Raw genomic sequence first — 23,904 nt, 5'->3', positions numbered from 1 at the left:
GGGTCTGGGAGAGCCTCCCCTGGGGTTTCCTGCACGAGCCGGCCCAAAGCTCTTGGTAGCCCGAGCCCTTCGCTCTTTATTGACAGGCTACACCCCCTAATTCACAGGCCCGTCCTCGGGGTGCGTTATGCCGGTCGGATCATCATTTCAGACGTCTACCAAGACCTCCCACTGCGGCACCTGTGTAACTGCACCAGCACATGGGGAAGGAGCACGCCGTGCCGGGGGCGATGGCCCTGGACCCCCACCTCCCGGGGCTTGTGGGCTCTGGTCACGGGCTGTGGCTCACAGCCCCTGCTCCGAGCTTGACCTGTGTTGTAGAAGTCACTTTTTAGCTGACATAAGAATCCAAAGACTTGCTGAAGCCTTGGACTGCAAGCCTGTCTCCTGGTTACGCTGACCAAATGCTGATCTCTTACCTAGCTGCAAACCAGGAGGGTGAGGGAGCCGCGACCGTCGGCAGAAGCTGCAGCTAATCACGATAAGAAAAGGATCGTCCCGCCTGGAGACGGGGGAAGGATCCAGTGAGGAACAAGAAGGCCCCAGACCCAAATATTGCTGTGGGACCGAACCGTCGCCCGAGGGGAGGGGAGCTTAAACTGCGAGCGTGTCATTGCCCAGGGCTTGCTTTGTTCGGGGTCCCTCTCCAGAGGCACCCAGCTCGAGCTGCTCTTCACCACTGGACCACGCGACAAATTCCCCTGGCGTACGTCGTGTCGGAGACTGTGCTTCGGGGAGACCTGGGGTCGAGCCTGCGGGGAGAGGAAGCGCCCGAGGGTGAGCGCGTGTGTGTGAGTGTGAGCGGGGAGTCGAAAGGGGCACCCATCGGCTCAGTGGGGCTGCCCGCTGCGAAGGGCCTCCGCTCCGAGCAGTTGACGTCTCGGGTGGTGTGGGCGCGACTCCCCGAAGGGTGTGCGAACGCTCGGGCGGCTGCTGCTCCTTTAGCACCGGGCTCAGCAGCCGCCGCCGGAGATGGAAAGCTGCAGGGCGGGAAGGCCCCCACGGCCCCCACGGCCGGGGAAGGGGCGGCAGGGATGAGGCCAAGGTGCCACCTCCTCCCGGGCCTCGGAACAGCGTGGGACAGTGCCTCCGGCGGGCCTGGAGGCCGAGACCTCCCCCGTGGGGCGCGGGCAGCACGGCAGAGCGCAGCCAGCCACGGCGGGGCCCGCCCCTTCCCCGAGGGGCTGCAGCTCTCCCGCCTCCGCCGGGGCACGGCCGGCCGCTGGCGGTGCCCCCCGGCGCCCTGCGGAGCCGGCTCGGGGCGGGGATGACCCCGCTCCCCGCCGCCTCCCGGCGCGGCGCGGGAGCCGAGGGGCGCAGCTGCCGGCGCCGCGGGGAACCGCCCGCAGACCCCAGGGTCCCGCCGAGGCCCGGGGCGCAGCAGCACCGCGGGCCCCCCCGGGGCCGCGCAGCGGGGAGCGGGAGCGGCGCGCGCCCCGCACGGCCGCGCGCGTTCCCGTGAGCACACGCGTGCCCGTGCCTGGCCGCGCGCGCGCGCGCGCGCGCGCGCACCCACCGGGACACGCGCACGCACGCACAGCACCTCCCCCCCGCCCCGGCCCCGCCCCGCGGCGGCGCGGGCGGCGGCGGGCGGAAGCGCGCGGAGCGTGGCGGCGCGTGGCGGCGCGGGATGGACCCGCCGGCCAAGGAGGGGCCGCTCCTCGTGCAGCACAGCCACAAGTTCGGCACCAAGGTGGGGCTCGCGCCTCGGCGCGGGGCGGGCGGGGGCGGCACCGCGCGGCGCGGCCGGGCGGGACGGGGCCGGTGCGGGGCCGGGGCGGGCGGGCTCTCCTCCTCCCTGCCGGGCGCCGGGCGGTCTCCGTGCCTTCGCCCGGGCCGGGCCCGCCGTCCCCGCTGCCCGCGGCCGCCCCGGCTGGGCGCGCTGTCGGGCCGCGGGCGCCGCCCGGCGATTGGGGAAGTGGGGCCGGGGCTGGGCCCCGCCGGGCCGGCCGGGCGGGGGGGGGCGGGCGGGCGCGGGCGGGGCCGCTCTCCGCCGCCGCCCGGGAACCCCCCCCCCCCCCCCCCCCGCTGCTGCCCGGCCCGGCCCCAGCGCGACCCCGCTGCCTTGCAGAGGTGGAAGCCGAGCTGGTTCGTGCTGTACCCGGCCAGCCAGCACGGCGTCGCCCGCCTGGAGTTCTTCGACTGCAAGGAGCCGGCGGCGCCGCCCGAGCGGCTGGGCACCAAGCGGCTGGACAAGACGGTGGTGCGGCTGGCTGACTGCACCAGCGTGGCCCCCGTGGCCGAGAGCGGCCCCCGCGCCGGCATGGCCGTCTTCCGCCTGGAGACCAGCGGCAGGAGCTACCTCTTCGCAGCTGACAAGCAGCAGAGCGAGGAGTGGGTGGCGAAGCTGTGCGAGATCGCCTTCCCGGTGAGCCCCGGGGCGGGCGGAGGGGCATCCTGGGCACCGGGCGGGGGGGGCCCTGGCACCGGAGAGGTGCGGCGGGGGGGTGGCGCGACCCCCCCCTCCCTCCCTCCCTGCCCAGCAGGAGACCCCGAAGCACCTGTGAGCGGTCCCAGGCGGTCAGAGCGCCTGGCCCTGGGACGCCGGTCCCCTCGCGATAGCTCCCGCCGTGCCAGCAGCCAGGCGGGTTACGGGACTCCGCGCCGTGCTGTCAGGAATTCTTGGTTGCAGCTACAAATTTCAAGTTGGGCTCCTCTCCCCCAGCATGAAGCCTGTACTCGGCCCCTCTAGAGACCTGGCGGGGGCCGGGTGATGGCCGAGGAGCGTTTCCTCTTGGCCCAACCACCGCCACCTTTCCTGCCGCAGCGGCGGAAGCAGAGCCTCGAGAGCATTGCAGTGCCTGGCTCTGGGACCCACCTGGCTCCTGGGCGGCAGCGCCAGCAGCCGTGGGGCCAGTGCACCCCCTCGCCCAGCCCTGGGGCTCGCCCCTGCCTGCTGCCGGGAACGCGCCATCAGTGCTGGGCCTGCGGCACAGCCCTCCGGCTCCCCCGTCCCCTGCCCGCAGCCCCGTAGCAGCTCTGCAGCCTTCCCTAGAGCTAGTGGTCAGCCAGCGCGATGCCTCCCTGCGAAGGCAGTTTGGACAGCGGGTGGCCTACAAATCTGGTCATCCACACCTCTCTGCGAGAGCAGCCCACACCTGCCCTGCCCCACGGGTTCCCTGCTCTCCCTCCTAGGAGATGTTTGCACAGCCCTGGGTTGTGCCTAGCCGATTCCAGGCTTTGAGTGCTGGGCAGGGCTGCCTCGCAAGATGGCTGGCTGCACAGCTGGTGATCCCAGGATCTTCCCACAAGGACGCGGGTGTTTGCCAAGCGTGATTTACCTTAAGCCTTTTTTTTGTCCCTGATTCCGTCTCCCTGCAGGCTGCTGTCAAGCCAAACGTGTCTGTGCAGCAAGTGCCCTGCTGACCAGGCCAAAAGACACCGGCAGGGTATTGGAAATTACTCCGTGTCCGTGCCCGTGTCTGTTTGGTGCACAGTGTTGCAGCCTTTTTCCTGGAAATGGCTTGCAGGGCTGAGCTAGGGACACAGCACGTGCCTTTGGAGCGGTGCAGGGTAGTGGCGAGGCGGGGGAACATCTGCTTGGAGCAGGGGTGTGCTCATACCTTCCTTCACAGGGTAGCTGTCAGTTGCGTGCTTGAGGTCCAGAAGCAACCTGACAGTTTAGGAAGCAAAAGGCTGCAAGGATGGCATGTGCTCCAGAAAGGCCTGGCCTGGGGCAAGAGGCACAGGAGCTGCATGTGGCCTCTCTGCAAAAAGCTGGAGATTCTCAGTTGTGATTTCTGGTCATCCGCATGGAGAGCGTGATTTTGTGTCGTGTTGTTTGTTGCTGCCCGGAGGGTAAGCAGGGTCTAGTAGCTTGGGAACTGGGGCCAGAGATCATTTGGAGTTGAGAACAGAATTGCTTTTTCTTTTGAAGATGAGGGAAAGCGCAGTCAAACGGAGCTCTGAAGAGCTGTCGCAGTTCGGCTGGCCTTTGACTTCCCGATCGCAGGCTGGAACCCTGCTGCGTTAGATGCTTTAGCTGAGCAGGAGCTGCTGCTATCAGCATTAAGGACACTAGGTTTTAGCAGTCCCCGTTCTATTTAGGAGCCAAGCAAGAGCCTTTTTGGGCCTTGCCTCTTGTTAAGAAGCTCATGTGGCTAGGTTTTAAACTGAAGCTGTGACAGCTTGCCTTCTGCAAGATGTACACTCTGCTGCAACCCCGTCCCACGTGACCCTGAGAAACAGCTTCCAGCTCCCGTCCAAATACAGACCCTCATGCAACGGTGTGAAATCTGCTGAAGCAGCTCTTGCTGGGCGTCTGTGAGCCTTTGATTTGCATGGGCTTCCCTGGAGGAGGATCTTTGCTATTCGGTGGTAGCATCAAGGGTGCATCCCCCACACAGGCCCTTCAGGGGACCCTGCTGCTGGGACACGGTTGCTGACAGAGTGTGTGCGTTGCACTTTCAGTTCTGCATGCGCCTAAAATAGAAGTGCTCGCTTCCCTTCTGCGGGCTGTGCGCTGATACTGGTGCCGCCTTCCTGCCTGTGCAGAAGCAGGACACAGACCCTTGTGTTACTGGGTCATCTCATCAGCTCCCTCCTTTGCTCGTACCTCTGAGAGAGTGTGCCTGGGCCCATGCGATGCTTTGGGCGCCGATGTCCCGTGTGCTGGAGCGCATTGGTGAGGAAGCAGAGCTGTTCTCTGCCTCGGCACCGGGGCACCTGCATGGGCGCACCATAGCGGTCAGGTGAGCAGCAGTGGAGCGGGCACACGGGACCCCCAGGTGCTGCCCCGCAGGAGGCCGTGTCTCAGTGCTGCCTTGTGCTGCACTGGGCGGCAGGGTCTGGAGGACAGGGCTGCCGGGCGTAACTGCTTGCTTCTGCACGCTGTCCAATGCACAGCCCAGCCGGGGCCCAGGGTGGTGCCGGGGGCTCCAGGGAAGCCCCTGCTGCGCTGCCCGGCCCTGTTCATCTGTGTTCATGTCGGCTCGGTGGGAGGGTGGGAGCGGGCCTGAGGTCTGTCGCCGGCTCTGGGCCGGGAAGGGCTTGGTATGGCTGCAGGATGGACAAGCTGTGTGGGGCTGGGGTGGGCCCCTCGGGGAGGGCAGCGGGGCCCAGGCGATGCGGGGCTGGGGGGGCAGTGGCTGCAAGGGGACCCAAGGGCCGATGTGGGAAGAGGGGGCTGGAGCTGATCTGCTCTCTCTTGTCAGGGAAATGGCCCCAGTGATGCTGGCGTGGCAGCCCGGCGTGGCAGAGAGGGCGGCGAGGAGGCGCCGGCCCTGGAGATGGCCGTGAACTCCATCTACTACTCGAGAGACGAAGGTGGGATCTGCTGCTGCCCTGACTTCGGGCCACCTTCTGCGGGGCCTGTCCTGCTGCTGCTCCGCCACCGGGACGCCGGTGGTGGGCAGGGCGACGCCTCGCCTGGAGCTGGGGACATGGCTTCCTCTGCCCTCCCCTGAGCATCCCTGTCCCCACAGTGAATGCCTTCTGGGTGACGGTGCAACGGACTGAGGCCGCGGAGCGATGCGAGCTGCGCGGTGCCTACGTGCTCAAGGCTGAGCGTGACAGCCTCATCCTGAAGGACCCACGGACAAATGAGATCCTCTATGTCTGGCCCTACCGGCTGCTCCGGAGATACGGCCGGGACAAGGTGGGGGACGGGGGGGCCCTGCGTGCCACGTGCTGAGGCCTGTTCCCCCGCAGGCTTTCCCTTGCTGAAGGGTAAGGAGCTGATGTGCCCAACCAGCCTGCGGCAGCCGTGCAGCAGGCCCTGCCAAACGCCAGAACTGCTACAGCCCTCGGCGACCCCAGCAGGGTCCTTGGGGCATCTGTGATCCTGTCTGTTCGTAGCTCCCACCTGTGTCACTGCGCAGGAGCGTGGGCTAGCAGGACACCCGTCCCCACCGAGGGCATGGCTGTGCAGAGCCCCTCTTTATGTGGTCCTTGCCCCACTCCCGCTGGGGCCATTGCAGCCCCTGCCAGCCCCTCTGCTTGCCATCCCCGCAGCTGCCTTGCCCCGGTTCTCCATCCCAGCGCTCCCCAGCCCATGCCGTGGGCAGGCATGTCCTTCTGCGCTGCGCACAAGCTCTCCCCAGCCTCCAGGGACCTTGGCTCCCTGCAGTCGTGGCTCTGCCCTGGATTCAGTCCATCCCCCCCGAAGGATGGTGGCCAGAGCAGGAGGGGCTTTTGAGACACCAGTTGCTGTGGATTTGCGCACCTTACGGGGCGTATTGCTCTTAGCCTGGCTGACCTGTGTAGGCCTGCACAGAGGGGCCACGTGGTGTGAGGAGCAGGCAGCTGCGCCCACAGGTCCCCAAGCAGCTACAGGTTGGCTGTGCTTGTCTTTGGCAGCATCGACCCACAAAAGGAATTCTGGCCCCAGAGGCTTTTGCAGCAAGAGACTGCTGCTGCACGTGAGAGCGCACCAGTGAGGCAGAAAATCTCACCTGGATTCAGGGACAGGTTCAGAAAGTGTGGGCTTCTGCTGGTAGGAACCTGCACATGAGTGTGTGTTCAGGCCTGAGGAACACGGCCTTGGTGCAAGACTTCTCTTTAAAGTACTTTATACCATTAACAGAGTAATGCTGGTAAGGCAAATGCTTCTCTTACTATTGGTAGCCAAGCTGCTGCTTCTGGCCTTTCTCCTGTGGAAAGCTGTGTTCCTCCATCTTGTATCTCTTGCCTCTGGATCGCTTCCCTTCTGCTTGACTAATGCTGACTTACCCAGGATGCCCATAATAGTTTCCGCTGCTGAACTGTCACTCACCTTCTCACCCTACTCCGTTCTCAGTGCTAACTGCGTATTATTTCCTAGACTATCTGGTGCCAGTTGTTGCTGCTGCAATTGCTCAGGTAAGGCAGCAGGTCTCCCGCGGGACCTGCAGCTCTGGCCGTGGGGCATGTCGCAGTGATGTCCCCTCAAGTGTGCATCCTGCTCCAATTTCACAGCTTGTTCTGGGCTGCTGGGCAGCGCAGCCCTCCCCCCGCCCAGGCGCTGTGCAGCTGCTGAGCACAGCACGCCCCTGGGGTGGTGCTCACTGAGCTGTGGCCCTCGCTGTGGGGAGCAGAAGGAGCAGGATGTTCAGTGAAGTCTCTTGCAGGATGTGCAGGATCAGCACCGCAGCCATGCGCCCTTCAGCAGGAAGCACCGCCTGCACGATGCGCTGGGTCGGCAGGTGCTGGGCAGGATGTGACCCTTCCGCTTCCCCTGCAGGTGATGTTCTCCTTCGAAGCTGGCAGGCGCTGCGACTCCGGTCCAGGGAACTTCACCTTTGAGACCAAGCAGGGCAACGAGATCTTCCGCCTGGTGGAAGCCTCCATCCGGGAGCAGAAAGCGCAGGCGGAGGAGAACCGGCAAAGCTGTGACTCTCTGGATTCAGACAGCCCCAGCGTGGTGCTGATCCGCCAGGCTCTGGCTGAATCCCTGAGCCTGGAGCTGCCCGCGGCGGGGGATGACACCCTGGCACCTAAAGCAGGGCTGGCGCCCAGGCCCAGTGCAGTGGCAGAGGAGAGAGACACCACATCTCTGCTGAAGACCCGAACTCTGCCAGAGCTCCCTGTGCCACAGGCCAAGCCCGCAGTCCCGAGCACGCCCCCGCGCTCCCCTCTGCCAAAGGTGCCCCGTGCTGTGCTGCCGGCCGAGGACCCGTCCAGTGTGTACTCGGAGCCCCTGGACTCGGTGAAGGGCTTCCGGCCCTGGCTGGACCCGCTGTACTCGGACCCCATAGACAGCAAGGCTGTGAGCGGGGCCAAGGCGCCCAGCGGTGCCTCGGATGAGACCAAGCTCCGGCTGCCGGCGCCGCCATACTCGGGCACGTACAAGCAGGTCCGGGCTGAGGGACGCAGCCAGGCCCCCGCGGTGCCCGGGCAGAGAGAGCACATCTACGATGAGCCCGAGGGTCGCGCTCCCCGCTCGCTGCCCCCCTCCGCCTGCATCTACGACGAAGCACGGCCCACAGGCGAGGCCTGGCGCACCCAGGGCCATGACGGCAGGAGCGGCTACGAGTATCCCTACAACCCCAGCACTGATGACTACTCGGTACCTGCCTTCCAGGCCAAGGCCAAGGGCCCCAAGCCGGTGCCTGCCCCCAAGCCTCAGGCAGCCTTTATCCCTAAAGGCGCCGAGAGGAGCGGGGACCCTGGCAGGTGGCGAGGGAACGCTGCTCCTGAGAAGGCGGTCGTCAAACCCAGCCTCAACAGTAGCAACAACAACAACGTAGAGGTGCTGTACAGCCAGGTGGTGAAGCCCCAGCACATGCAGAAGAAGGAGCAGTCCGTGGATGAGTGCAGCTTATCGCCTGTCTACGAGGACTTAGGAGAGATATAGCATGCTGCTGCTCTGTGCCTGCCCAGGAGGGACCGGGGGGCCTAGGCCCGTTCGTGAGCAGTGCTGGCTGCTGTCCTCCGCAGGTCCTGGGGGTGGCTTGAGGCTGGGACTGTTCTGGCTCGGGCAGAGCCTCTCTTGCTCACCAGCACCGAGGGGTTGCGTTTCCCTGGGGGCCCTTTCCGCAGCAAGAGCAAGAGAGCTGTGGCTGGTGCAGGTGCCAGCGTGCCTCTGGCTCTGGAGCTGGCTCTGCTGCCGCCTCCTGATCCGCAGGAGGGCTGGCTGCGCCGCCCTGCCCCGGCTGCTCTGGCTCTGCTCTGGCTTCCTCTCTGACCAGCCCGCAGGGCTGGGATGCCCGTTGTGGTGCGTGGAAGACTGCTTGCCCTCAGTCTCCAAAAGTATTTTTATACAAAATTATTTTAATATTAAAATGTGCATGTTTTAGAATGAAACGTTTGCCTGTGGCATGTCTGGGCTGTCAGGCACACGGATGGGGAGATGCTGGCGCAGTGCTGCGGAGCAGGGCAGCCCAGCTGAGCAGTGCTCGCGTGGTGGCACGTTCGTGCCTGTGCCAGAGCTACTGAGCTAAGAGGAAACCGCGAAGAAAAGCGGGTGCCAGGTTCAGCTGTGGTGCCAGGGGATGAAGGGATATGAGAGTCAGGCTCGCAGATACCTTTATGTGCTGATCAGGGCATGAAATGTGATGGCCTCCAAGCGTAAGGCTGAGCAGAGCCAGGCTCCAGCGCTGCTGCAGCTCGGTGACTGCTGATTAGTCACAGGATCGCTCCTTCCCCAGCCTGATCCCTCTGCTGATTTCCCCCCACTCCCAGCTGCTCTTGAAAGGCCTGGGATGGTCCAGTCTGGATCCCACTGACTTTAATGGCAAAAACTGTGATCCTTGCTGTGTGGTCTGAGGTCAGGGGTTTGGCTGCGATTGCCGTGTGGCCAGCCTTGGGCAGAAACATATGCAGGGGAAAAACAGGTTGTCCTTTTGGTGCTGATAATGGTTTTGAGAGATTTTATGTCCCTTCTGAGCGGGGTTAGACCAGGCATCCTGGCATTGGCTGTCCCTGAGTCTGGATGGGGCTACTGGTGACTTCTGCAGGTTTACCAGCCTGTTGATGCAGACCGCAGCAGAACAGCCAGCTGACAAGCAGCACTATGGCGTACCTGTGCAGAGGACTAAGCATGACTTCTGCAGCCCCAGCTCAGACCCAGGAAGCCACAGACCATTGGGGAAGTCTGGAAGATCAGGTGCGGGTCCCCAGATGGGTGAGATGGTGACAAGGCGGTGAGCTCTGGGCGTTTGTCTCGTGCCCAAGTTGCAGGGAGGGGAAGCCTCAGTCCTGTAACAACACAGCACAGCTGTAGGCAGGACCAATTTGTGGCTGTTCTCCTGTGCTGGGTCCTTTTCCCCACTGGGGTTTTGCTGCAGGAGAAGGGAGAAAGCCTTAAGGGGCTTTGGGAATCTGAGGCAGTTCCTGCCTGGGACAAGAGGCGTGAGCAGCAGCCATCTGCTGCTCGTGGCTGGCTGCTGGGTGGTCCCGTGCTTGTCTTCCTGTCCATGGCGGTCCGTGCACGTGTCCCAAGAGCAGTTCTGCCCGCCTGTTCCAGAGAAGAGCTCTGGGCATCGGTTTGCGGGGGGCCCAGGCCACCCGCTCATAATCCTTGCTCGTGACTCCAGTGTGAGGCTCCAAGACTTAAACGATGAAGAGCAGCCTCCCAGGAGCAGAGCCCCGGGGCTCCCCCTTCCATACAGCCATGGGTGTCTGTGCATCTCCATCACTGCAGTCACGTGTGCCGTGGCTGAATTCAGTCTGTGTACTTTGAAAATGGCATCCTGGCAGCCAGTCCTGAACAAGGCTTTGCTAAGGTGCTTGGGGATGCACGGCTTATGCTTGGCTGTTCGCTCTGCCCATTTTCTTACAGTGCAGAAGTGGTCCTGGGTGAGCAGCTTTGCTTCTGCCCAGTCCAGGTGCTATGGGCCAGATTGGGTGGTGCGTGGGAAGTCCTTCGGAGATCAGACTTCCTCATGTGAAGACAGCCTGTGCGCCTCCCTGTTCTCTGCTGAAACCCCATGCCCCAGATTAGCTGAGAAATGTCGGAGTACTGGTCTAGCAGCCACAGCTGGGATGCAACAGAAGCAGAAGTCTTGGTCTCTGTAGGCCAGGTGGCAGTTTTTACCAGGAGAAAATTACCTGGGAGCTGCTCAAAGTCCCACCAACCTCTTGCCCTTGGGGGCTACCTTCTTCTGTTTCCCATTCTGAAAGATACGTCCTTTTATAACTGCTACCTCCTCCCCTTTAGGGCCTAGCGGGGTGCAGGCACGAGACAACTGTTCTGCCGGGAGATCTGTTCTCACACTGGCATTAGGGAAAGCAGCGAAGTTGCCTCTGGCTGTCAGGAGTTGGTCAGAGCAACAGCACAGTTACTGCGCTGCTTCACAGTGTGGCGGTCAGGTGGAGGGCTTTTCAACAGGGACCTCCAAACAGCCCCAGTTTTGTGATCTGCTTCTCCTTATAGTCCCTTTTCCCTCTTCACGAGTTTCCCCTTTAGCAGCTTCCTTCTATCGCAATAAATCACAAGCCCTTGTTAGTTTACCCCTTCCCATTGGCAAGGTGTTTTGTTGACTTTGTACCCCAGTTTATTTATGTTTATTTATTTATATTTATTTAGTTTATTTATGATATGGTTGCCAAAGTAATTTCCACCTGCATCGTCAGTTCAGTCAAGCTAATTCCCCATTGTGTCCCTCGCCCCCCCTGTCTGCCTGATTTTGTCATTTTCACACTTCTGTCTGGTTTGCATGCCCCAGGCTGGGCCATCTGTAGGTACATTACTGCCCTTTGCTACTACTCCTTCCCCAGTTCCTCATGCTGTGAGCTTGTTAGAGACAGGCAGGGGTTAGCCACCAGCTTGCGCTCCCTAACAAACCCATATCCCTGCGCCTGCAGGAGTGTCTGCCCGGTCCTCGAGGTACCTGCCCTTGACATCTTACCCCAAGCAGCTGCCTGAGATGCAGCCTCCTGCCAGGCCTGGAGCGCTGCCAGGGCGTGGGAAGAGCCAGGTCCGTGCCCTGGGTGGCTAGCAGGGCCTGTTACTGAGCTGGGATCCCAGGGAAAAGAGATGGCTCCGATGGCTCCGCTCTCCTGCTGTAGCAGTCCCCCAGGAGCACGGTGTTTGCATCGTGCCCTTGGTCAACTGCTGCTGTTTCTCAGGAAGCGCAGGTCAGTGCTGGGATTGCTGCATGCAGTACACGTTATAAACTACAGGCGGTAAGTCAACATTATGGTGGATAACTTTATTTTGAAACAGCTTGTCAGAACAAAGTAAGCAGAACACAAACCCCTGCTCGCGCTCAGCATCCAGGAAGCCCAGTGAGACCACCCCACCTTGGCTCAGCTGAGCTGGCCTCGGCTCCTGCCCTGCCGGGGGCAGCTGTCCCACCTTTGCACTGAAAAACAGGCTAGCATCTGTGCAAGCACTGAGCAGAAGCTCTCTGGAAAGCTCTAGAGCAACTCCCCCCCCCAATCTTCTGAACCCTGCCGAAAAGTACTTGCCGTGTTGGCTTGCAGAACAGCCCCATAGGCACAGACAGGCCATACGGAGGAAAGTATCCAAGCAGCAGTTGGCCGGGAGGATGGTGCTGTGCTGCAGCTCCAGCTGCGGTGAGCTGTCGCTGTGTAGGAGCCAGCGGGGGCATTGCGGCTGGCTTGGCACTTGCTACAAACCCCTTCACGAGCTGGGGAGCTGGACGGTGAGACCAATTATGGAAGCAAGCAAATCAGCAGCATCATGGGTAGTGCTGCTGGGCTTTAAGATTAAATTCAAAAGCCCTGGTTTATGCCTATTCAAACACCCTGCTCAACCTACTCCTGCAGGCTGAAGGCAGCTTGACGTAACTGCCTCCTTTATCTATGTCTGACTTCCTCGCCGCCCTGCTTGCAGCTTTTCTGCACCTGCTGACAACAATCTGTGGTTTGTGGTCTGTACTAGCCTAGTCTCGGAAACCAAAATTTGAGGCATGTTGGTGATGTGCGCTGACGAGAATGGGAAATATGGGGTGTTGCAGGGGATAGCTGAGCCTCTGGACAGAGGGCCCCAGAGCAGCAGGCTTCCTGCAGACTGACTTGGTGACTAACAAAACCATAAAACAAGGAGGAACAAACACTGGGAAGTGCCTGTCTGACCAAGGCCAAGCTTAGTGTCTTGCTGACCGCTTCCGGCCCAGTGCGTAAGGGTTGGCAGCCGAGTGAGAAGCCAAACCGTGACTGCACGTGAGGAGGCGCAGGCAGTGCCCTGGGGTTCACTGCAGGAACTCGTCATACTCTTTGGAGGGCAGGGAGCGCTCACAGGAATCTCTCCTCGCCGCTGCTGGTCTGAGCACTTGGACAGGAGAAGGAGCCATCAGAAGGGGCGCCACCGTGGCTTTGGCTCTGCTCTGATGCTGCAATACAGGGACAAAATACAAATGCACCTTGTGGAAGGAGGCGCTGGCTTGTTCAGCAGCGCACTGTCTGGTTGTGTCTGCGTGTGCCAGCTGTTCAGCATTCCTCTCCTCAATTGCATGAGCTCACGCTATGCCCATCCCTCTGCTCCGCCAGCTGCAAGTGAATGTTGCCCCTGCCGTATGCTGCCTTCCCTGTGCTGCCAGGGTGTCAGGGAGCTGCCCTCCGCCCTTCTGCGGGAAGCAGACCAGGACGGAACAGAGGCTATCTAGGCTAGTCAAAGGCAAGAGACATACCTGCTTGGGTTGATGCCGCTCTGGTCGCTGGTCCCTGGGCCTGTGCAGAGGTTTGTACAACGTACTCTTCAGGTATTTGTAGAGGTTGCTTTTTAGGTGCAAGGGGTTATAAGCAACTTCCACTTCCAAGCTGTTCAGGGCACTCTGCTCAGACAGAACAAAGAACCTAGTGGCTATGAGATACGACAGGTAGAGGCTGTGGGCTTTGCTCGGGGGGTTTTGTTGTTTTTTAGTGTTGAGGGCTTTTTTTGCAGGGATGTTACAGATGCTCCATGCCACCCTGCAGTGATGGGAGAAAGGACCTTTGGCTGTGCTGCTGCCCACGAGGACCACTCTTAGCTGTGTATAGAACAAGAGGCATCTGCAACCAGGTCTTAATGGATTTAAGCATCCCCTTGCAGGATGCCGTCCTGTCCTCCCCCATGCCCAGAATCAGCCAACAAGCTGGAGCACCCTTTCTGGGCACTGTCACCCTCAGCTCTCTGCTTCCTAAGACCTCTTCCCCTTCCCCCCAACAGACATGCAACATTGCTCCAAAGGACAGGCATTTGTTGTCCGTGTAGAAAGCTGTAGGATATATTGGCTGCTGGGAAGAAGTTTCAGAGTGCTCCATCATATTCCAGCTGTCACTAGACATTTTCACAGCTGTTTCCTCCTCTGCTCATCTGCTAAGACCTATGGTGAGGGCTCTGCCCTTCCTGGCATCCCCTGAAGCAGAGGCAGACAACTCAGGAGAAGAACATACAGATGCAAAATAGGAAATGCAGAAGCCTGAGTCTGTTGGAAGAAACAGAGACGCTTTATGTATTGATTTATCTTATGCCTACAGCACCTCTCTCTGCAGTCTGAGGAGGTCCATGTTGCCCAGTAATGAGGGAGATGGATACATCTTCAGCAGCAGCTGCATGTCCTGTCCATAAAGGCTGATCGTTACTCTGATTCCTGCTTGTACAACTGGGATCCTTTCCACAGATATCTGTGCAGGGCTGCCAATGACTTACCTCTATAGGGCCGTGCACTCTCTCAGGATGTTCAGCAAGGAGGGCTGGGAAGGTTGATGGCAGCAAGAGCTCTCTGCTGGCGACTGCTTTGACAAGTAGAGTGGCAGAGTCAGAAGGGACAATGATGTAGTAGGAATGCACCATGATGTTCCAGTTTGGACTAGTGTTCTGTGGCTCACGTCTGGCCAAGAGCATCCACTTCCTTTTCTAAATGGCAAAAGGCAAAACCCATGTGAACAATGGGCAATAGCCACTTCCTTCAGCACTTTCACTGTAGGGGCTGCTGGGTTCAGGAGCAGAGGCATTCAAACACATCAGAATAACAACACTATTCTGCATTATGGTTGAGGATAGTATGTAGTTTGGGTTTTTTTTTTTAATCGAATGCAAGACGATTCTTAATAAAAACATCCAATTTTGCTTTATGACTTGTTAGTAATGGAAAGTCCTCCACATCCCAAGCCTTGGTTAACTGTTTTCACAGTTAAAGACGCACATCTAACTCCAACCCTGACCTTTGCACTTCGTACCTCCAAATACTGGATTTCTGATAGGCTATAGAGAGTCTTCTCTAAGGTTTGATGTGCTGCAGTGTCTTTCTAGTGGAGGCATTGGCTGGAAGGATTTACAAGCTCAACTCTGACCCATGAGATGAAGCTGCGGCTTTTGAAACACGTTTTCTGGTGCAAGCTAGACAGATCTTACTAGACGTGCACTAACTATTCCTTTCTATGGCAATCCCTCCCCATGAGACTGCAATTTTCACACACTCACCAGAAGACTATGACATAGAGCATGGAAGCTGTGCTGGTTTATCTCCAGTTCATCCCAGTCTAGCTGCCAGCAGCTTGTGGGCTTGATGATGAAGGGCAGGCCATACAGTACAGACTCACAGACCCCTTCAGACTTCAGAGCCCTGCAAATATGCAGCTCGTGTTAGTGAAGCACAGCCACCATGAAACCAGCAAGAAGACTCTACCAGGAGATGACTAGCTCAAGTGGCTATGGCAGTATGCACTGCAATACTGCCGCAAGCACTTAATGTCTGTATTGCTGCGGCCTGTCACTACGAAACCTTGCAGAAAAGTCCAGTTGCAGTGAAAAGAGGCTTTCTTGCTGACTTCCAGATTCCCTCGTGTCTGCATTGACAAGAGCATGCCAAGAAGCACATCCAGTCATGTATTTTTGTATACAAAACAGATTGTTAATCTGGCCTCTTGGGCAATAACTCACCCAGGCAATTACATCTCTTCCTAAGTGATTTGTACTGGATTGTGGTTATCCTTCACGTAAACTGACATGTGCTCTACTCCTGCACAGAGCCAACATCCCACCACAAACACCACTACAGACTTTACAGTGCTTGACATTGCCTGCCCGTAGCACGCTTCTGGTTCCTGACAGGGCGTTATTAAGTAGCTTCAGCGCTTTGGCTGTGGGTCGTTTATGCACAATTACTGAGTGCTCTTCAGCTACTGACAGGATGACAATCATTTTAAGAGCAACTGTATAGTGCAGAAATTACACAACATTTTTCGTATAAATAAACCTCAGAAAAGACACTAGAGAGCATCACTCTTCTTGTTATGCCCTGTGCTTTCCAGCCATAGATGGCTGATGGGAAAGCGAATAAATTCTTACATGAAGTCACAGCACTATGAGGCTTTGCTTGCTTTTTTACTACTAGTCAACTAGTTAGCTCAGGCTCTGACATCCGATTAATTGCTGTGGCCTCATTAGGTAGTGACAGAACAGCAGAATTATATATGGAGCAATGGCTGCAATCTACAGAGCTTCACACTGGAGGGAAACAACTGTTGCATGGATAACAGCTATGGTGTTAACACTCATAAAGTGCTAGTGTCGTGGTAACACCGTTCTTGACTCTGCACTCCTGTCTGCATGTGCGGGATGTGCTGTTCCATAACACTAGGAGTTATGGGGGTTGAGGGTATCTTACACCAGAATTTTGCTCGCTAGCACTTTGAGTTCCCCAGCTCTTTATGGTGAGGTTACTAGGTCCTAGTTGAAATTGCACAGAAAGAGTGAAGGCTGCTATTACACCAGCTTTCCAGTTACCAAGTGCAAAGCATGTAACAACACTTACTTTACAACCCGGAGTTTATACAGCACTGTAGCTGGCCAGGCCGCCATCTGGCAGGGTGAATTCAAATCTGCTGCTCTCATGGTGCCATCAACCGCCCCAGAAAGTAGAGCTGGGTCGAGCAATCTCTCCTGCAAATCACACTTCAAGCACACTAGGAGGAGGAGATTGGTTTAGGTTGCTGGAAATGGCAATGTTTAGCACACGACATGCTCAAAGCACTTACAAACACTATGTTTTCTAGCAACAGCAACTATTAAGGGAAGAACAACGCTAAAGCCTGTGACACAAGGCAACAATTTATCCCCATTTTACACACAAGGGGAAATTCCAGGTGTTTGGCATGTTAACGAAACAAGGATTGGTTGGTAACTGGGCAGGCAAGTTCCAGTTTTGGCAATGAGTGGCCAGCAGCAGAGTGAGCAGAAACTCGTTTCCCAGTGCCACGCTGGGTTCAGGGCCACACGTTTCCTGCCAGCTTTTCTGTCTGTGTTTGTGGAGAGACCCAGCACACTGATGACACTAACTCTGGTGTAATATGATATATAGCTGCATACGATTTCTCTGGCCTTCTACAGATTTCTTGAGTGTGGGAAGGTGAAAAAACCTGACTGCAGTGTAACTTGGTTTGTCTTGCTAACTATAATAAGACAATGCATCGACCATGAAATTCAATGTTACGATGAAGGAAAATACATGTTTAACAAAATATCATCATTGCCTGTGCTGGTCTGGAGGCTGTTATGGTAGCTACTACATAAATAAAAAGTCACACCAGGCTTTCTGATCTGCTTGCTGTGGAACCTATCTGCAAGAGCCACCAGCAACTCTCCATGAGCTTGGCTTCCAGTGTGGAACTGGCCTGTGGATCACCAGAAGAAAAACAGTGTGCTTCTGCTGTGACGGCAATGAGAAGCTGCACGTGAGTACCATATTGGAGTGGCACATAGTACCATACTGGAGAGGCATGGAAAGGGGATTGCTGGAACTGCACGTGCAGATTCCCATGGCAGTGCAATGGGAACAACAACTTACGGGAAACACCTATGTCTGCTGTAGCTGTTGGTGTTTTCAGTGCTCACCCAAGGATGGGTTAGGACTTAGACTAGTAAAGGAAAAAAAATTACACGTTCCTTATAAATTTTCCCATGCGTTATTAAAACTGTTGGCAGCTCCAGCTAGAACATTAGCTATTTTAGTGCTAAATCAATAGATATAAATACAAGCCAAGTCCCTTTGTAAGACAGCCTTATTTAAGTGCAGCTCTGGCATAGACTTCTAGTATCAAACACAGGGAACACAATTTTTAGGGCTATACAACTGAGCCAGCAGGTCCTTGGCTCTCAGTACGTAAAGCCCCTTTTACCTTGACCAAGTGGCTATAAATTCACATACTCTTCAAGCCACATTTTTGCTGCAGAATGGAAATGAATTATAGCATCAGCAGCCACAGGACACGGCATCAGCCTAGAAGTATTCTGAGCAAATGGCCCCTCTCAGCCTGAGACAACAGAAACTCCAGACAGCTTTCAAAGTCTCCCAGAGACCTTACTTGGGTCTCTAAATGTAAGGGAACGTGCCCATTGGACAGGCCTGGGTAACCTTTAAGGCTGTGGGATTTAGGAGCGTCCTGCAGGGAGGAGAGCAGACAAAATACTTAGGGGGGTCTTGGGTGCAGTGGCATGGCTGAAGCCTCCTGATGGAAGAAGGAGATGGAGGTGTTCTCTCTCTGTGCCATAGTCATGTAGCCATGTTTTAAACAGCATCTCCAAGCTGATGACATTGTCCTCCATGGTTTGCACATCAATGTCCATTCCCAGGATTGCAACATCTGCAGGAAAAAAAGGTGAAAAAGCACAAATATTTTCAGCCATAGAAAAGAACATTCTTTTGCATTTTTCCACTACACTGTACCTCCTTAGTCCCTCAAGTGCTTTCACATACGAAGTGCTTCAGAAGCCATTACCATGCAAAGCACAGCACAGCACTGTGATGCCAGCCCTCTTAAAAGGGCATTGCTAGCAGCTGAGCTGCCACACCAACACCCTTCTCATCAATGGGGTGGGTGGACTGGCTACTACCGTCTTCAGAGGACTAGTTGTGATCGATGCAAACCATCCTCTGCTGTGGTCATCTTAGCACTGGCCTCAGAGACTTTTCTCACAATTTTAAACCATTTCCTCCTTTCCCTGAGCAAGGGACAACGGATATGGGATGCTACGAGAAATCAGAGAGACTGCAAAACTGAGATGCTATACTAATGGGGACTTCTGTAGTTGTGATGGAAAAGTACTACTCCTCATACAGAAGATCAATGTTTCTTTGCAATATGGCCCCGTGACTAAATTGCTAAACCTCCTCAGCGTGTGTTTAAAGGAGCAGCTAGTCACAGACCTGAGAAGAACAGAAGCAAAACTTGACCTGGACCTGACCAACACAGAGGACGTGTTTCAACACTTTACTGTTGAAGTGCTGCTTGGTAACACAGCAATCCCACAGCAGAACATCCTTGCAGATACAACAGCAGTCAAAACTATCCACCGCCATTACATTTCATTTCAAACAAGTGAAATGCATGAAATCGAGAGACTTGTTAAAAAGAAATTAAAAGGAGAAAGTAAAAATGTTTGCAAGAACATAGCAAGTATTTAAGCTACCGTGGTGGAGGTGCAGAGCAAATGTATATGATCTAGCAACATTCAGGAATGGAGAAATGTAGGCAGGACAGCAGAGTTAGGGAGGTCATAAACAAGATTAAACCCTTGAAAAAAAACCCCAAAACCCCAACCCCTCCCAAATAATAACTCAAAGGTGCATCCAAATGAGAAGCTAGCATAAAGTCTAGCAAATTAAATAAATAAAAAAAAGAATAGGTAAAAGTGGGGGAAAAAAGATGAATACAGAGCAGAAGTAGCCTTTTTTCCCCAATATGTTTACCAGGCCAGCTGGGGACTAAAATACAGTGCTACATCCATCTGCAATGAGAAATCTTTTCTTTATGCATTAGTATTTATAATTTGCAAAAATGACACTATGCATCCGCTCCTACATTAAAAAAAAGACAGAAATTCATTACTCTCCCCCTACGTGGCAAATAGTCCAGGGCTAATATAATGACTGTAATTCTTCCAATGGTCTGCAACTTGCAAACACACTCTTTGTAGTAGGGCCATCACAGCAGGACATCCTTTCTGATGGCCTCCACCTTCCAGCCTTGAGGAAGGCACTGAGATCATGTAGGCTGTGCCTCTGCAGCAAAGTAGAATCAACTCCTACTTACGACAGGAGGTCCTTCACGCTGTCCTTGCTACTGAAAGCCTTTCCTTCTTAATGTCCAGTCTGACTGTCCTTGGCTGCAAGGACATTTCATTCCTCCTTTTTTGAGTTCTTCCCAAATGTGTAGAGTAAACCGATTATTCCCTTAGTTTTGTAGCAGCTTTTAAAAATGTATCTTAAGACTGCTACCATGCCTTACCCCAGTCTTCGCTGATGCTTATGGGAATATGAGTTTCTCCCCCATGGAGCAATGCTGGAGGAAACTCTGGTGGAGGGGAATGTCCCGCTTCTCTCTGGAGACTGCTCTTCATGAGCAGAGCTATTACCACCGTCAGTCGCTTGCCCTGATGCCATGAGCCGTGCTCTCATTTCCCTGCAGAACGCACTAATGCACCTGGAGAGCGTGCTGGTTGTGTTTCAGCTGTGATGCACTCCCTACTTTTTTTTAGACTTCGGTTTCTCTCTGGGATATGCACTGAAGATGGCATTAACAGTTCAGAAGACAAAGCACCAGGAAATGCAGGTAAGTTACTTTGGCAAATAGTGTATAGACAGGCGACAAGGGGAACTATCTGTGTTTTGAGAGACAGTGTTTTGGGGCTGGTAAATGTTTTAGTCCTTTCCTCAGTAAATATTTTCCTATTTTTTTATCTTCTCTTCTTTAATAGATATGTAGCCACTGACACATGTTAAGTTGGCACAATACATGGCAATTGTAAAAAGAAATTCACTGCATTCATTGCTGTCCCTTCTTAGGAAGAACAAGTTGGGATGCCAGCACCCACTGTGCAATGTCTTAAAATTCCTGGAGAGCAGACATGCAGAGCCATTTACTGGTCAGTGATCTGCAGAGCAATGTAGAAAAAGGTTCCCTGGGATTTGCAGAAGATGGATTATGTTCATATAAAATGTATTAGTGCTTATCTTCAGTGCTTGTTTTTTTGTTTTCCCAAAACAGAAATAGATAGGGCCAGTATCTATAGCACATACAAATATTAACCTTCATTAGCAAATGGTTTGGCAATGCTCAGATGCTTTAAGTGTTTGTAATGGGGTGGGGGCAAGAAAGAGACCATAATAATTCTCATGTTATCAATTAGAGGCCAGTCCACTGCATCTTATCAATTACTCCCACACACTATTCCCACGAAGAATGCTGTATGCATTGCTCTCTTTACAGAATTTATATTACATCACGATCTCTGCTCCAGTCTGCAGTCTGGCAAGCCCAAATGTTTTATCATTAAAGAAACATTGCAGATTCAGTCTCTGTCCCAGAGAGGAGCTGCTTTGCAGTTTTGTAAAAGCAATCCTCGTTGCTCACCACATGCTCTTTGTTTGTCTAGAAATGCACTCTCCCAAGGAGGTTCCTCTTGTGAAGAAAACAGCAAGCATTTGTCATCCACAACAGGCTGTTCTTAGCACGTTCAAAGCTATTCTAAGCCTTGGAGGGAGAAAAGCTAAGTATTTCATTCCAATAGCTATATCTCAATATAGGTTTGTTACGCTCCTAAATGGTCTGCAGATCTACAGGATTTCTTTAAAGATGAAAAGAGATGATAGACCTTACAGCACAGATTTGCAACTTAAGTGAAAACAGGCTCACTTTGTCTTTTCCCGGGGTTGTGTGAGCCCAGACCAGTTTCCTGATACTGAACAGTTTTGATGGAGGAATGGAATGGAGGGGAGGGATTTAGGACTGTTTCTTTCAATAACAACGGCTTATGCAGTACACAAAATTACAATTTTAGTTGTTCCTGGAAATTTTGGCAACTTCTTTCATTCCAGTATGCCCTGAACACCAAGTCATAATTGTTAACCAAATCTCAGAGCTTCCAAACATCCTTTTATCTAAAAAAGAAAAAAAAATCAAAATTGCATTTATTCCAGTGATCTTCTAAACACAGAAGATCACAGAAGATCTAAACATAAACATGATTTATAAACATAGTTCCCAGCTCCTTAATTCTTAATTTAACTTTTTTCCTGTGGTATGGCTTTTATATATAGGTATATATGTCCAATAATCTCAGTTCTGTTATCAAAGTCTTAAAACAACAACTGTGTTATAAGGGTCAGAGAGCATTTTCCCTATCACATTGTGGTAGTACTTCTCAAGCAACATAACATCTCTTGCTATATTTGCTGAAACAATTTTGTGAGCTGTTGCAAGTTTCTTCAGTGAAGCAGATTGTCTAGTAAATGTTTTCAGCTCATGTAGTAAGCTGTTACGATACTTCTTTCATTTTGAAAGCAAGTTTTTGCGATGCTTTTCAAAATGTCACTTGAGAAGTATGCTGTGCTATTAAAATGTGATAAAGGCAAAGCTTTGTTTCCTATTCAATCACTCCATGTTTCAGCATCAGCCATTCTTGGAAATCCCACATCCTGCATGGGATTTCCAGTAAGTTTATTCTTTTTTTCCGCCTTTTCCTAATATATTTAGTCTGTGCCACTTTGAAGGTCACTGCATTAATACAGTTTGGTTTAAATACACATATGATGTTCACCACTACCTAACTCATACTGTAAACATTTTTGCAAGCTGTGCTTAAAATTTCACTTTCATATCACCTTAAATAGTGTAGCCACACATAGTGAAAGAAATTATCGGCTTGTTTTTGAGGTTTGGAGAGAATAAAACTCCGCACTATTGTTGCATGCAAAAGAACTGTCAGACTGCCCTAATGTTATACCTGAGTACTTACCTGTTACCTCCTTTCAGGGAGTCTGCCAGTAACAAAACTTGGGTCCTTGGGTGAAAAAAAAAATTCTAGTAATAATCAAGAGCTACAGCTCTTCATTGTTAGAGTCAGTCCACATTTCTAGTGCTCCCAAACTTGGCATTCATGCTAATGCATGGCTGTTGCTGGTCTATAACAGACTTTCCTCCACCTTATTTCTTTACCTTAAAATTAGATGTCTTCCTAAAGGTTCTTGATTCTTCAGACACTGTGGGCTTGATTCAGAAATCTAATAAAACTGTACCCTCGTGTTATGAAGGGAACAAAATTAGATCATATTCTTGAAGTCTGTCAGTATTTAAAAGACAAAACAAAAAATCCTTTACTTCAGTTGTGTAATGGCCAAGAGAGTTATCTCCCAGAGGAAATATGACGTGCAGTTTGTTAAAAAGAAAAGATTAATGCATCCAAGCTAATTGGGAAAGAAAGGTGAAACACCAAACAGACCAGTCTGGTCTATTCTACTAAGGTCCAGGTCAGTCATTACAGACAGACGGTGAATTCTATGATTCTATGATTCCATGTATTTATGGAAGACATGTGAAGCTAGGGAAACAACATGTTCCCGTTCTCCTTCTTGAAATCAGGAGTTGTTGGACACTAAGTCAGGAGAGAAACAAAACCTTGATTTTAAGTATGTTTTAACAGAAGGTTCCGGAGAAGCAGAATGTTGGGCTTAGGGAAGAACGTGTAAGGATTGCTGCAGCGAATGTCAGAAGTCAGATACAGAGGCACTCAGCCCCTTCATACCCAAGAAACACCCATACAAGAGAAAAGGGGGAAATGCCAGTAACAGCTGCCTCCTACCAACCCTCCTGCCTGACAGGAAGGCTGTTTTGAAAGTAATACCCGGAGTGGTCGGATAAAAAAACCAATGTGTGGTCTGGTCAAAAGGTGCATTGGACAGGAGAGCTTCCTCATTTGGGGACCAGATTTAAACCATCCCTTTTGAAAATTTGGGACAGTGAGATGAAAGAACTTTGAGGAAGCTTGGCTAGCAGGACACAGCTAACTGATCCTTACGAAGCAGACATGAGGTCCAGCAGCTGGAACAGCAGAAAGAGACGGAAGCCTACAATGGTACAAAGACTTTTCATGAAACCCAGTCAGAAAATATTTCCCCTCTCACTGGTACACATGGAGGCCATTAACTGTTAAATGTCCTCAAAAAGAGGACAATAGGGCCAGCCAAGGAAAGAGCTCAAGCTCTAGCAATCTAACATTAAAGCCCTAGAGCAGGTCAGAAGAGATTTTTGAGAGCAATTTACCAAAGCCATTACAAACGGGTTACATTTTTTTCAGGCTAATCAGTTTCACAACATTTTAAGATCCCTGAGCTCTGTGGCAGAGCTCTATAAAACAATAACAGAAAAAATAAATTGGAAACTGTCATTTGCTTCCAATAAGCTGAGATGGAGAGGCACAAAATGAATTTCTCAGGCAGAGGATTTAAAAAGAGATGGTTTTTCCATGTGCTACAAATATAAATGCAGGGTGCAATGTGACAGCAATGCTCTGGATATTAGAAATATAAGTAGGTTCAAACAGCCACTAAACAAACTAATGGAAGAAATATCCACAGTGGGATGAACCTCATAATTCAGTGCTGCATCACAACATTGATTTTGTAGTGGGGACGGGCTGCGGTTGAACACAGCACTAATTCTTGCCCTTCCTGCATGCCAGACCTTGCAACTTCAATGTTTTTTACTGTAATTTTTTCTAATACAATGATTTTTTTTTTGCAGAAACAGAGGAAAGGAGCT

At 53.5% G+C, this 23,904-nt stretch overlaps 2 protein-coding genes across 3 annotated transcripts in view; one reads left to right on the top strand and one right to left on the bottom strand.

The window, feature by feature from the left end:
• The first annotated feature begins 1,561 nt into the window (after positions 1-1,561).
• On the top strand, positions 1,562-8,716 carry DOK1 (docking protein 1). 2 transcript variants are annotated; one of them, XM_087737154.1, is made up of 5 exons: positions 1,562-1,693; positions 2,072-2,368; positions 5,154-5,265; positions 5,424-5,596; positions 7,160-8,710. In XM_087737154.1, the coding sequence occupies exons 1-5, from the start codon at positions 1,631-1,633 to the stop codon at positions 8,270-8,272; spliced, it is 1,758 nt and encodes a 585-aa protein (XP_087593280.1). In that variant the 5' UTR covers positions 1,562-1,630; the 3' UTR covers positions 8,273-8,710. The 2 variants fall into 2 exon arrangements, with proteins under 2 accessions (XP_087593280.1, XP_087593282.1); XM_087737156.1 differs by lacking the exons at positions 5,154-5,265; positions 5,424-5,596 and having other exon boundaries at positions 7,160-8,716.
• Positions 8,717-8,965: 249 nt separating this feature from the next.
• The window catches only part of M1AP (meiosis 1 associated protein), a 32,483-nt gene continuing 17,544 nt past the window's right edge, over positions 8,966-23,904 (bottom strand). Inside the window, exons 4-9 of the mRNA XM_009465658.2 lie at positions 17,776-17,949; positions 16,122-16,272; positions 14,789-14,930; positions 14,015-14,221; positions 13,014-13,157; positions 8,966-12,716 (exon numbers count right to left, since the gene is read on the bottom strand). Of these exons, the coding sequence (XP_009463933.1) occupies positions 12,576-12,716; positions 13,014-13,157; positions 14,015-14,221; positions 14,789-14,930; positions 16,122-16,272; positions 17,776-17,949 (959 nt within the window). The 3' untranslated portion in view covers positions 8,966-12,575. The remainder of the gene's footprint in view (positions 12,717-13,013; positions 13,158-14,014; positions 14,222-14,788; positions 14,931-16,121; positions 16,273-17,775; positions 17,950-23,904) is intronic.

This window comes from Nipponia nippon, unplaced genomic scaffold, assembly GCF_047370975.1.
Source record: "Nipponia nippon isolate SJK-2023a ecotype South Korea unplaced genomic scaffold, ASM4737097v1 scaffold_6, whole genome shotgun sequence".
NCBI lineage: Eukaryota > Metazoa > Chordata > Aves > Pelecaniformes > Threskiornithidae > Nipponia > Nipponia nippon.
This window is presented reverse-complemented; position numbering and strand designations above follow the sequence as displayed.

Bases quoted from the DNA above. Each gene is read 5' to 3' on its own strand.
- DOK1 (XM_087737154.1), top strand. From the start codon at position 1,631: ATGGACCCGCCGGCCAAGGAGGGGCCGCTCCTCGTGCAGCACAGCCAC. The intron at 1,694-2,071 runs GTGGGGCTCGCG...GCTGCCTTGCAG, and splicing joins GCCACAAGTTCGGCACCAAG to AGGTGGAAGCCGAGCTGGTT. The intron at 5,597-7,159 runs GTGGGGGACGGG...CTTCCCCTGCAG, and splicing joins GGAGATACGGCCGGGACAAG to GTGATGTTCTCCTTCGAAGC.